Below are 13724 nucleotides of genomic sequence, written 5' to 3' on the forward strand. Positions count from 1 at the left end.
CGGTATCTTCCAACTCCGACAGTTTTAGTTGTCAATGAGCTGAAGTGCCATTTTGGCAAAATAAGAACAACAGCAGCAGAATAACAAAAACTGAAAAACTTTAATACATAAATTCAGCCGATAATTTTAGTTTACTTTCAATGTAATTTTGCTTCGCAGTGCTCCTCTGTAGGATACAAATTGGTAGAAATCAAGGAATTGATGTTCGATAAGTGGTAAGATAAACCCGAGTTGAATGTTCATCATCCAAAGCAGAAAATTGAAGTTTCCTTTGCGTCCAAAACGTCTTTGTGTACAGAACTAATCAATGATTTCAGATAATCAACAATGTTGGGTAAATATGTTGAGCCTCTGGAAAATGACCGAAATCGCAACCAACCGATATCGATGGTGCCGCCGCCACTTTATCCGGCCCCACCAGTGACTTCAATGGCAAATCGGCGTGCAAACGAAAATCCAGTAGCTGCTGTCGTCAATTCACATACAGCCATTCCTGGCAAAAGTGTTTCCACGGCACCGTCATCAACCGTAGTGAGCACTACATTAGAATCCAGTGTTAAGCAACTTACCCCGCAATACCAGTGCCAGCTATGTCTCAAATGTTTCGAAAATGTGTCCAGTTTGTCGTTGCATTTGAGTTCACACGAACAGGACTATCGGAACGCACCGGGATACAATGGGCAAATTACTCCAGCGCATACCATTAAAACGGAACCCCAATCTTTCCATCTAGTGGCACCTCCGAACTATCCCAGCACCATGTTACAGAGTTTTCAGATTGTCGCTAGCTCCGGTCAAACGTGTCAGACTTGTCAGAAAGTTTTTAGTTCCAACGAGCAGTTTCATGCACATATGAAAATCCACGAAAACGAATCCCGCTATCGGGCGTGGTATCAGTCTAATGCGGCAGGTGCGACACAAGCACAACCAACGAAGGAACCGGAACCAGAGGAAAACGACGGAAAACCGATTGACTGTATTGTGTGCCATAGTAAATTCCAGACTGCCGCCCTTTTAGCCGTTCATCTGCGCGAGCATAGCACCCAAAAGCCGTATGCGTGCACAATTTGTGGAAAAGGTTTCATTCAATCCAATAATCTTTCCACACATATGAAAGTTCATTCTGGACAAAAACCTTTCAAATGCGATATTTGCAATAAAAACTTCAGTCAATCCAACAACTTAAAGACACACGTACGGACGCACACCAATGAACGGCCATACGCATGTGCCATCTGCGAGAAACGGTTTAATCAGAAAAACAACCTGACCACTCATATGCGAACTCACTCACTTATCTGTAAAGTCTGCCGGGTTCAGTTTCAGCACCCAATGGAACTGTCCAATCACGTACGGATTTGCTACGCAGATCTTAAGCCGAACATATGCACCGTCTGTAACAAAGTGTTTCTCAACAATGACGAACTGACCGAACATATGAAGCTGCACAATCAGGTTAAACCACACAAGTGTCAAATCTGCTTGAAGACGTTTACCCAGTCCAACAATCTGAAGACCCACATGAAAACTCATATCTTCCAAGATCCTTTCAAATGCACGTTTTGCTCACGTTCCTTCCAAAACGAGGAGGAGTTCACGCGTCACTCACTGGTGCATTCGTCGCCGAAACCGTTTAATTGCCCCTACTGTGGGAAACAATTCATACAGTCGAACAATCTGAAAACCCACGTGCGTACGCACACCGGCGAGAAACCGTACAAATGCTACATATGCGATCGATTGTTTAATCAAAAAAATAATCTTAACACGCACTTGCGTATCCACCAAGGACTCAAGCCCTATCAGTGTACAGTTTGCGAAAAACGATTCAATCAAAGCAACAACTTGAATAAGCACATTTATAAGGTTCACTGTCACGAGAAGATGGGACAGCACATCGGTCCGGCTCCATCCGCTACGGCCACCGCAGTTGCAGCAGGAGCAACAGACGTCCCACTGGATGGTGTTGGAGCGACCAGCTGAGTGCGATAGTTGCCCCTTGTCCACAGCTGGAATCTCGTAGATAAGCTGATGTGTAAATGATACGATATAGTAATAATGATAAATAAAGGTCTTAGTCTATGTATATGTTACCGGTATAACATAAAAATAGTTTGGATTTTTTAACCAAATGTTTTAATAGAAACATCCATACTCTCAAGTTTTCTCGTCTAACTTTTAAAATCTACTGTCTTAGTCTGATAGTACCCCAATGGAACCAAAAACAAAAGCTCAAAATCGGTATTCAGCTGTATGAAAATTGAATTATCGGTATTTTAGGAGATCAAACACTCAGAAAAATATTATGGTAACAGTTACTATATAGAGGGCCAACCTGACCATGCGAGTATAGTGGTTTTCAGCCGACTATTAAATCAGATGATTTCAACAATAGTCAAGTTCATGTTTACTATAAATGGTATCGGCTCTAGAATAGTAATATTGAACAGTATATTGTATGAATAACTAATACGATTGAGATTGTTAGGCTAACCATGACCGAATCTTTATTTACATTGTGGTTTTCGCTATAACCAGAGCCATGGTATTTTTGACATTTCACTTCTAGTTATTTCGAAACTAAAGGCAGTGGTTGATTCAACAATGCTGAAGATCAGCAAAACATGAGCTAATGTTAAAAAGTTTTATGAATTTGAATTCTAGAACAAGAACAACAAAATAGTTTCATTGAATTCTATTTTATTTTTGCAATTATTACAATTTTATTATGATGATGTGCCTGGTGAAATATTGATTATCAACGTAGACACGGAGCAGCATTGCTTGGTTGCAACTGTTGATCCCAGGCTTTGTTCGTTGAAGTTTTTCCTGAAGAAGAAATGGAAGAAATTAATAGCCAAGTCCAGAAACAAACCTCAATACCCACCTGCCATATATTGTTATTTTTCCGTCGGATTCGAGCGATTTGAATCCGGGAATCGGATGATGTTCGTCGTTTTTAATCAATCGCTTGATGTTGTTTCTACAGCGACCGATAACGAATAATAAAAATTATACAGGACGTCGATTTCACTAGAAAACAGCCATTACCGGCAAAATTGTTGAAAAATTTAATTTCAACGACGGATACTAGTAAGGCTACAAAATTTACTCACCTGCAAGAACTTCCAAATTGCACAATATAAGTCACAATATACATTTTTTTTTTCAAATCAATCACTGATGTGTTACGAAATTGTCTTCTGTATTGTAACTTTATGTGACAATAACAAAGTATATCCGTTTATTGACAATTTGTATAGTCAGCACAAATGAAAAACATAGTCGGTTAAAAAACACTATACGATAATGTGCTTACTACATAAATTCTGTTGATATGGACTACATGAATAGTGTTTTCAAACTTCATAATTTCATTTAAACCATGTATCTATTTATGGTAACATTATTATACTGTGTACATATTTACATGGTAGCGATAACTATTTAGCTCCTCATATATATCAAGGCTCGAGAGCAATTTCACCTTACTAGAAATTGTGATTTTAACTATTTGTTCTTATATTTGAGATGACTACCATTGTCAGGATAACCATGCCAGAAAAGTCATAAATACAAATAGTTTAGTCAAGTCGTAGTCTTTGTTGTCTAGTAATTTATACAATACAGATGGTGAATAGTCATATATCATGATTGTTGCTACTATTTAAGCGTATAGTTGAAACGACAATGGAAAACAGGCTACGGTTACTATGGTATTTTGCTCAGTGAAGCTGTATTCCTGTACCAAGTCCAAAAGTCTGTACAAATACCAATAAATCAGTATAGTTGGCAGCGCTGCCACTGATAAGCACTCATTGACTGACTAACACAAAACAATTCGCATATCCAGCATCATTGAGTTTCCGGTAATTACACGTAGAAAAAAACGGAAAAACCTGTTTTATTCTACCAGCCTTGGTATTACATTCCTGTAGTGGAATTTGACTTTCTGTTTCAACAGACTTCGCAGCCTAAACAGAGTGTACAGAACCATTGCATGGCTGGAGTTACGATTCTACTGACACTACGAATCATTCCAGGTCGGGGCTCGAACATACGACACAACTGTTTTGTAAGACCAGTGCCCTATGCATTGAACCGCCAATCAGGGACATTTTATTTCACCTACTAGTGCTATAATGCTTTTCTCATATCATTCATATTTTCAATAATATTATAGGAATTCTTCAAACAACTTTTCTTTGAACATTGAATAAGAACAAAAAAGTTTATTTGGGCATACATTAGTCAATACAACCTTTTCAATTTTAAACAGTTTTTACCAAATTTAATGAGAATTTTTCATTTTTTGCATTTTCGCTCTAAATGACGGTTTGAAATTTTTAAACACATCTTACCCTGTTGTTCCGGAACCGGATGTAAGATCCGAACAAAGGTCAAAAGCAGTCTATTTTGATATACGTTGACCCTTTTATTTGAATCTAAGTTTGTGAAAATCGAATCAGTTGATTCTGAGAAAATGAAGAGAGTTCCGTTTTTTTGAGTTTGCGACTAGTATTACCGGTACTTCCGGAACCGGGAGCTGGGAACCGGCATAGCCGAAATCGCTTCGTTTGGCCAGTAAATAGCATCATCTATAAATTGAAATAGTTTTGAACCAAATTTAGATTTTTACGTTTTTTGCATAATCGCTCTATATCACAGGTTGCAATTTCATACACACTTCAGTGTATTTCTGGAGCCTGAAGCCGGATCTGGATAAAATTCTACACCAACTTGTGGAAATATAATACTTTCATTTTGAATCTGAGTTCTCGAAGATCGGTTTAGCCGTTTCTGAGAAATTCTAGTGTTTCCGGTTTGGAGCACACGATCACTTTTACGGTACTTCCGGAACCAGGAACGATGATCCGGTATACTCTTCTTCTTCTTCTTCTTTTTTCTGGTTGGCGTCACCTCACTTGAGATGACGCCGAATTGATGGCACAGCAACTAAGGCTATATTGCCAGTTAATTTTCGTTTATAGTCCAGTGGACTTTCTTTTCACTAGACTACAAGCGAAAATCTCGCTGTGTGGCTGCGTCGAATCGTCAAAGTACGGATTAAAATCCTTTCTTTCTTGCGGAATACTCGAATTTTCTCCGGACTAACACGATGCAACGTGCTCACCCGTTGAGAGTTTCACCGGAAGTGATCCGGTATACTCAAAGCCAACGTATTTGATTTTTTTCGTGTCATGTATAAAAACACTCTCCTGGTAATGATAATCTCTATACTTATCAGCCTGATTCCGGAACCAGAAGTAGTATCCGGATGAAATTCGGGGTTGTAAAACCTTTCATTTAAACTTAAGCTTGTGAAAATTGGATGAACGGTCTCTGAGAAAATCGAGTGCATTGTTTTAGTTCATGTTGCACATTTTACCCCGAAAGCCGGATCCAGATTAAATTTAATAGCACCCTATGAAACTACAAGGCTCGTGATTTGAAAGTAAGCTGAAGAAAATCGGTTGATCGATCTTCGGGATTATCTTCTATATCGGTTTGAATTCTAGAAATTCATCATCCTGTAATTCCAGAATCGGAAGTCAGAATTGGATAAAATTAATTAATTTTGTCTTTGTTGATTTGGCTTTTTTAGAAAACGATAGAGCTCTGAGAAACGATTCGATACTGGAACCGGAATCCGAAAATCGGTGTAGCCGAAGTCTGATAAATTTAGATAAGTAGCAGAATGGTTTACATTTGTTTCAAAATGTTTGAAAATCATTGTAGACATCTTTGAGAAATCGTAGTGCGAATTAAATTCGAATCGAAAACTCAACAACACCACTAAAACTAAAATAAGTTTATTTGGTTATCGACTATCCAAATCTGCAAACCCGATAAACCTGATCAATTTATGTGAAATAGACATTTTTACACTAATCACCCTGTATCCACCAAACCGGAAGTTGGATCTGACTGAAAAGTAAACTGTTTTATAGGATCTTAAAACTTTTCATTTGAATGTTATATGATTCTTAGATTCTATAGTTCCGGAACCAGAAGTCGGATCCAAACATAATTCAGGAAACTTGCTAGGGAGCATACGACTTTTCATATGAATCTGAGTTTGTAGAAAACGGTTGAGTCATCTCCGAGAAAATTGAGTGAAATTATTTGTCATATACGTATTTGCTGATCTCGACGAACCGATTCGAATGGCATATGGGTATTATGTTCTTCCAGCATTTATTGCTGCAAGTAGTGTATATCAATATAATTATGAAATTACTATCAACTCGAAAATGCGAATCTGATTTACATATGTCATATTCGAACGATTATGTTGCCTAAAACGAACCGTGCTAAAGTCGGTCCGAGGCAAAATGTCATGAAAATGGATGCTGTACACAGTCTTTTTGGTACTTAGAAACAATTGTATGTAACAGTGTAAAAAATCGTGTTTCACGTTGCTCCCAAGCATTACTTTGTCATACAATGCACCAAACGCCTACTGCTGGAATAGAAGAAAAAGTCGCTTACACAAAAATGTCGATATCTCCGTTAAAAATGGACGAATTTTAACAATCTATGGCTTGTTGGATAGCTATTTGACATAAAACTTCGTATAACTCAAATAGTAAACATCATATATCAAAACCATTTAATAAAAACCAAATCAATATCTCGGAAATACCCATATTTGAAAAGAAAAATGTACAGTTAAAAATCGTTTTACTGTGCTGTTTCGGTTTCTTTTTTCGCCGAGATCGAAATTAAATTTCAAATGTGTGAGTTTCAAAAAGTTCTTGAGTTATTAATTTTTCAACACGTAAACGTACTTTTCTCTTAAAGAACTAATCTAGTAATCGTGTGTTTATATGGATATAAGCTTGAAATTATCATTCTCGCACTCGTTCGCCCTAGTTGGATTTCTTCGCGTTGAAACACGAATTCCTCAAAAGAAAATTGACACCCGATTCAAAATAATTACCACCAGTGCTACTGTTCAACGCTTCCTAAAATAGTGGTGCCTTTTCAATAAACGTGCAGCGGCACACTTTGACAGCTGTTCGTCTTTATTTTTGTTTAACGTAGCGCACGTGCACGCGGTGAGATCGTAACTCGTACCGTAACGTGTTTCTTGTTTTTCTACTCAGGTTTTTGCCGTTGTCGGAGGTTTCCGAAAACCTATTGAATATTTGTGATTAAGAATCGATTGTACATCCATTTGAGGTTGCACAATGGAAGTGGATTGCGATCGAATATATCGCAGCCTGCGATGGTTACGAGAAGAGTTGAAATGTGTGCATGTTGAACCATTTTTAAGGTTATCCGTAAGTAGTAAATTTCTGAAACTTTTCGAAAATGTAATAATATTTTCAATGGTAAAATAGCGTTTAACATCATCGGATATGGACCAATTAGTGACGGTGCTAGGTCAGTTGATTGTGGATCCGCAATATACGGAACAAATCGGTAGTTCGTTTGCCAACGTTCTGCTTTTGATTGTTACCAATGCATTTAACGGAAGCAACGACGAGGCACAGTTTCTGAATGGCACATCCGAAATGAACGTTGAAAACCATCGTAGACGATGTGTTGCCTTATCCAAACTAATCAATTGCTGTCCAAGTGTGCTAAGGTAATTTTAGTTACAGTATTCACGTGTCAGAAATATTTGTAAATGCGATGTTGTTTTTAGGTTCAGTATTTCCTTTTTCCGTGCAAATCCTGCGCCATTCGGGTCAGACGAATCATTGAGCTATGTTCCAAAATCGAAACAGAAGAAAAGCGATGGGGTACCCGTTACCGATCTAGAGCTGGCCCAGTGTTGTTATCGTTTTTTGGTCGCGGATACAAGCTACTTTCGATCCGCGTGGAATTGGGCTGATTTTTTCGATCGTTTCGAAGGACACGGTTGTCACCGAGAAAAATATTACTATAACAGAATAGTAGCGATAGTTGTCGGTATGAGTCAGAGCGATTTAAATCAACTCGATCGGAACATTCCGGTTGAAGTGATCGTCGGTGAACAGATGGCGCAGCGACAGATTGTCGAAGGGAGGTCGGAAGATTATACCGCAGAATGCGGTAGGAAGATAGTTTGGGATTTTAAAAGTAACTTTGTCACCAATGTGGCGGATGTTGCTCTGCCAATTTTCGACTACGACAATTGTAAGTTCTACCAAAACCACGTTTGTCCGGATGATCTTGTGATAGTTAACTCGACCCGGTTGAATTTGAGGAGTTTGTCGTTGGGAGTGTCATCGGGAAAGGCGATTTGTTTGTCCGGACCGGTCGGTTGTGGTAAAACTTCGCTTGTGGAGTATCTAGCTAGGAAAACTGGCCGAATATGTCCCAAAATGCAGGAAGTAGAACGACGGTTGCAGAATAGCACAAAACAACGGACCAATAAGAGAAAGGCTAATGATGGGTCTGAAGAACCGTTCGATATCAACGTGGAAATGCTGAGAAAGGAAGCCCCAAGGAATGGCTTTCTTCGCGTTCAGTTGGGTGATCAGACCGACGGTAAGATGCTGCTGGGACAGTATCGCTGCACGGACAGTCCGGGCGAGTTTGTCTGGCAGGCCGGTGTTTTGACACAGGCCGTCATCAATGGATACTGGTTACTGCTGGAGGATTTAGATTCGGCCACCCAGGATGTTTGTACAGTGTTGACTAATTTGCTGGAAAATAATTACCTGAGCGTGCCGGGTTTTCGAGACTGCCTGCGAATCGAACCTGGTTTTCAGCTGTTTTTTACGCTTCGATCGCACAAAACTGCCAGCACGACGCACAACACCTACAGCTTGTTGGAGAAGTATCTCTACACGGTGAATGTGATTCCGCTGAGTCGGTTGGAACTTTGTTCGATTATTTGTACGAAATTTCCGATGCTCAAAACCGTGGCCAGTAGGATTGTGGACATTTATTTGACGTTTTCGAGTGGTGGTCATGCGATCGGGAACGAAGAAATCGATGAGAGTATGAGCATTCTGGATGGTGCTGAAGGTGTTAAAAGTAACGGATTTTTCGAAGAAAACGAAGATTGTTTACCGAGATTTCAGTATGATAATTTTCTGTTCGAAAGTCTACCGAGTTCGGGTCGTTTGGTTTCCACCAGAGATCTGATCAAACTGTGCCGAAGATCGGTTCAAAGTTTTTCCGTTACGAGTACGGAGTGTGCTTATTTTGTGTTTCAAAACGCGGTGGATTTATTCTGTTCTCATTTGCCGACTGGAGATTCGAAAAGGAATTTGATTGTCAGCATCGGTGGTAAGATTGGGATCAACAAAACTCGATGTGAGCACATTTGTGACGATTACAAACCGGATGTCGATGTTTCTGCTTCGGCGGAAATAAAAATCGGTCGAGTATCGTTGAAACGAACCTCCGAACCGATGCAACAGGAACACGAGTGTGACGAAAATGGTGAAACCTTCCAGCACAAAAAACTCCGACTGGGCGAGAGTGCTTTTGCTCGAGTTAAAACACAAAGCTTCAAAATGCAGAGCACAGCTCCGACATTTTCCTTCACCCGGCCAGCATCCTGCCTACTGGAGAGGATAGCGGTATCCGTGGTTCAGAATGAACCTACTCTGTTGGTCGGTGAAACGGGAGTCGGCAAAACCAGTTCGGTCCAATATCTGGCCTATCAGACCCGGCACAAGTTGGTTGTTATCAACATGAACAATCAATCGGATGTTTCCGATTTGATCGGTGGTTTCAAACCGGTAGATCTCAGCTATGTCATCACTCCGCTTCGTAACGAGTTCGAGCTACTGTTCGGCAAAACTTTCAATGCACAGAAAAATGAAAAGTTCCTGACCAACGTAAGCATCTGCTACAAACAGGGTGAATTCAATGTTCTCGTCAAACTGATGCTGAAAATAACTGAAAAAGTATTCGCACGAAAGCCGTTGGAACCGAAATGTGTCGACGGGATCTACGAAAAATGGGTCAAATTGCAGCAGAGTCTCCAGAAGTTGGACCACCAGTTGAAAAACCGCGTAAATGTATCGTTTGCTTTCATCCCAGGCTCGCTGGTTAACTGCATTCGCAACGGAGATTGGGTTCTGCTGGATGAAATTAATTTGGCTTCTACCGAAACGCTAGAATGTCTGTCAACCATTCTGGAACCGGACGGATCTATCATTCTACTGGAAAGGGGTGATTTCGTGCCGGTAAAACGTCATCCGGATTTTCGCATTTTCGCTTGTATGAACCCGAACACCGACATTGGCAAGAAGGACCTTCCGGTCGGTATCCGGAATCGGTTTACGGAGTTTTTTGTAGACGAACTAACATCGGAAAATGATTTACTCATTCTCGTGAACGATTATTTGAGCAGCACCGGTATTCAGAAGGTTCGAATTTTGAATACCGTCAAACTTTACCGACGGTTACGGGCGTTGTCGCAGCTGGAATTGAACGATGGTCTCGGGAATAAGCCCGTTTTTTCGTTGCGAACTCTGTGCCGAGCGTTGAGCATATGTGCAAAGAATCTGTGCGGTTCCATTGAACGTAATCTGTATGAAAGTTTCTGTCTTAGTTTCCTTACCCAATTGGATTTGAAGTCACATCAAACTGTGCTAACATTTATCCAGAAAACACTACTGAAAGACATCAATCAAGCGATTTCCCACCAGATCCCGCGGCCGACCCAAGGCGAGCAGTTAAATTTCGAAGGATATTGGATCGAGAAGGGACCGAAAGAGTGTCAGGAATGCGAGAGTTACATTCTGACGAGCAGCGTCCGAAGTAACCTCCGTGATTTGGTTCGCATCGTTTCGATCGGGAAACTACCGGTTCTACTGCAGGGACCAACGTCCGCCGGTAAGACCAGTCTGATCGAATACATTGCCAAACGGAGCGGAAATGTGTGCCTGCGGATCAACAATCACGAACACACCGACCTGCAGGAGTACATTGGGACTTACGTTGCCGATGTGACCGGGAAACTGACCTTCAAGGAGGGAGTTTTGGTGGAAGCGATGCGCCACGGTTACTGGATTATTCTGGACGAGTTAAATCTGGCTCCGAGTGATATTTTGGAAGCACTGAATCGTGTGCTGGACGATAACCGGGAGCTGTTCATCCCGGAGACACAGGTTCTGGTGAAAGCACATTCGAACTTTATGCTATTTGCCACTCAAAACCCACCCGGTCTGTACGGTGGGCGCAAAATGTTGTCCCGTGCTTTCAAGAATCGTTTCATTGAACTGCACTTCTCCGACATTCCCCGGGACGAACTGGAAGTGATCCTAGAGAAGCGTTGCCTGATTCCGAAGTCTTATTCACAGAAAATGGTAAAAGTTATGTGTGATCTTCAGCAGAATCGCCGCAGCACTAGTAAGCAAAATTTCACCCTTCGGGATTTGTTCCGATGGGGAAATCGATACACTTTCGCAGATAAGCAGCTCCTGGAAGACACCGGCTACGACTGGAACCAACATCTGATAGACGAAGGTTATCTGATTCTGTCGTCGAAGGTACGCAATTTGTACGAGACACAAATCATCGAAAAGGCCCTGTTCACTCACTTCCGAAAGCATGTCTCAGAGGAAAATCTGTTCGCCCTGGACAAGGACACTTCGAAGGTGACCCGTAGTATTTTGGAACGGCTACAAAAGCAGACGGCTTTCGACGGTATCGTTTGGACATTTGACATGCGTCGAATGGCCGTATTAACCGCCAAAGCACTGCAGTTCAACGAACCGGTTCTGCTGGTGGGTCCTACGGGTTGCGGGAAAACCACAATCTGTCAAATTTTGGCTGCTGTTCGTGGCAAAAACCTCCGGATACTGAACTGCCACATGCACACCGAAGGAGCGGATTTCCTCGGTGGATTGCGACCTTTCCGAGAAGCAGAATCTTCTACGGGCAAAGACACTCGGCAACTGTTCGAGTGGTCGGACGGTCCACTGGTACTGTCGATGATGGAAGGTGGTTTCTTTTTGGCGGATGAAATTTCCTTGGCGGAAGATTCCGTTCTGGAACGTTTGAACTGTTTGCTGGAACCGGCAAGGACACTGTTGCTAGCGGAAAAGGGAGGCGTTTCGGCGGATGCCTGTGAATTTGTGATAACAGCTGCCGATGGATTTCAGTTTTTGGCCACAATGAATCCGGGAGGTGATTTTGGTAAGAAAGAACTTTCACCTGCCCTGAGGAATCGTCTGACGGAGATTTGGTGTCGTGCCACTGATTCCGCCGAAGATCTTGTCCGTATTGCCGAGCATGCTCTACGAAAAGGGATGTCCAATTCCGTTACAGACTGCGCCAACCTTGCTAAAGTACTAATCGACATCGTTTTCGTGCTGAAGAAAAAAATCGAAAAACTTAATTTCAGTATTCGTGACGTACTTGCTTGGATTGCATTCATTTGCAAGAATCAGTCCCATCTTTCCCTACCGGAGTCGCTTGTGTACGGATTGGAAACAGTTTTCCTCGATACACTAGAGATGCTACCCTACGAAACCTACGAGGAGATTGTCGTTCTTCGTCGGGAAATTCTTGCCGCTTTACATCGTCTAATCGCCGAAGTGCTCGACATCAACCAGTTCAAACTCAACCGAGGAACGACTGTCCAATCAACGGAGTCTACGTTCGGCATAGCCCCGTTCTTCATACAGCTCAGTCCGGATCAACGGGATCGTCGAACGGAGTTTATGTTCAGTGCTCCAACCACTCAAAAAAACCTATTCCGCTTACTTTCCGCACTGAGCCTAGACAAAGCAATTCTCCTGGAAGGTCCACCCGGGGTAGGCAAAACGTCGCTGGTCGAGAATTTAGCTCGAACCACCGGATTCTCCATAGTCCGGATCAATCTATGCGAACACACCGATCTGGCTGACCTTTTCGGAACGGATCTCCCGGCGGATGATCACTCGCTCGACAGTACCGAGCAATCAACGAATGGAACAGCATCGAACAAACTGGGTTCGTTTGTGTGGCGTGATGGGCCACTTCTGGCAGCTCTGAAAGCCAAAAACACTTGGGTATTGCTGGATGAACTGAACCTGGCCCCACAAAGTGTCCTGGAAGGTTTAAATGCTATTCTCGATCACCGTGGCGAAGTGTTCGTTGCCGAGCTGAACAAAACTTTCAAGCTAAGTAAAAAAACGCGCATTTTTGCCGCACAGAACCCGCTTCGGCAAGGTGGAGGTCGGAAAGGGCTTCCGCAGTCATTCCTGAATCGATTCACCAAAGTATACCTGCGCAAACTGGAACGGTCCGATCTGTTACATGTAGTGAACGGAAAATATCGCGTCCAATTTTCAGCCATTGGCGAACGTTTGATTCGCGATCTCGGACGACAGTCGGGAGAAAAGTGCAGTTATTTCGAAGCGTTGAACTCCCCGGAAGCGGAGTCGATTCAGTTTGATCTAACCGAGCGTATGGTCATTTTCTCGGAAAGCCTAGAAACCGGAATCGCCAATATGGAGTTTGGCTACAAGGGAGGTCCTTTCGAGGCCAACTTGCGAGACATTCTAAGCTGGTGTGAGCTGATTTGCGGTGAACAAACTGGGTTCTATCATAAACGATTTACCGTAGCACCGTCTTCCCATCACAATTTTCTACTGGTTCTGTTCGAAAAGATGAAACTGGTCTATATGCAGCGCATGCGAACCGACGTGGATAAAAACTACATTTTAACCGTGTTTGCCCGAGTATTTTCATGCAACGCCTTCGAACTAGATCAACAGTCGCAAGACATTGGCTTGTATTGGACGGATGATAAACTCTATCTAGGTAAATTTCGTCTTACATTT

The 13724-nt window shown here is 42.0% G+C and overlaps 2 protein-coding genes across 2 annotated transcripts in view; both read left to right on the top strand.

Annotated features, from left to right (window-relative positions):
• The first annotated feature begins 66 nt into the window (after nucleotides 1–66).
• Nucleotides 67–2112, top strand: LOC131438071 (zinc finger protein OZF-like). Its single transcript, XM_058607866.1, has 2 exons — nucleotides 67–215; nucleotides 318–2112. Exon 2 carries the CDS (start codon nucleotides 328–330, stop codon nucleotides 1981–1983), a length of 1656 nt encoding a protein of 551 aa, XP_058463849.1. The 5' UTR covers nucleotides 67–215; nucleotides 318–327; the 3' UTR covers nucleotides 1984–2112.
• Nucleotides 2113–7049: 4937 nt separating this feature from the next.
• Nucleotides 7050–13724, top strand: part of LOC131433954 (midasin) — a 31042-nt gene continuing 24367 nt past the window's right edge. The window contains exons 1-3 of the mRNA XM_058600573.1: nucleotides 7050–7286; nucleotides 7347–7594; nucleotides 7655–13704. Of these exons, the coding sequence (XP_058456556.1) occupies nucleotides 7194–7286; nucleotides 7347–7594; nucleotides 7655–13704 (6391 nt within the window). The 5' untranslated portion in view covers nucleotides 7050–7193. The remainder of the gene's footprint in view (nucleotides 7287–7346; nucleotides 7595–7654; nucleotides 13705–13724) is intronic.

Source organism: Malaya genurostris, chromosome 3, assembly GCF_030247185.1.
Source record: "Malaya genurostris strain Urasoe2022 chromosome 3, Malgen_1.1, whole genome shotgun sequence".
Lineage (NCBI taxonomy): Eukaryota > Metazoa > Arthropoda > Insecta > Diptera > Culicidae > Malaya > Malaya genurostris.

Coding starts and splice junctions, on each gene's coding strand:
- LOC131438071 (XM_058607866.1), top strand. CDS start 328: ATGTTGGGTAAATATGTTGAGCCTCTGGAAAATGACCGAAATCGCAAC.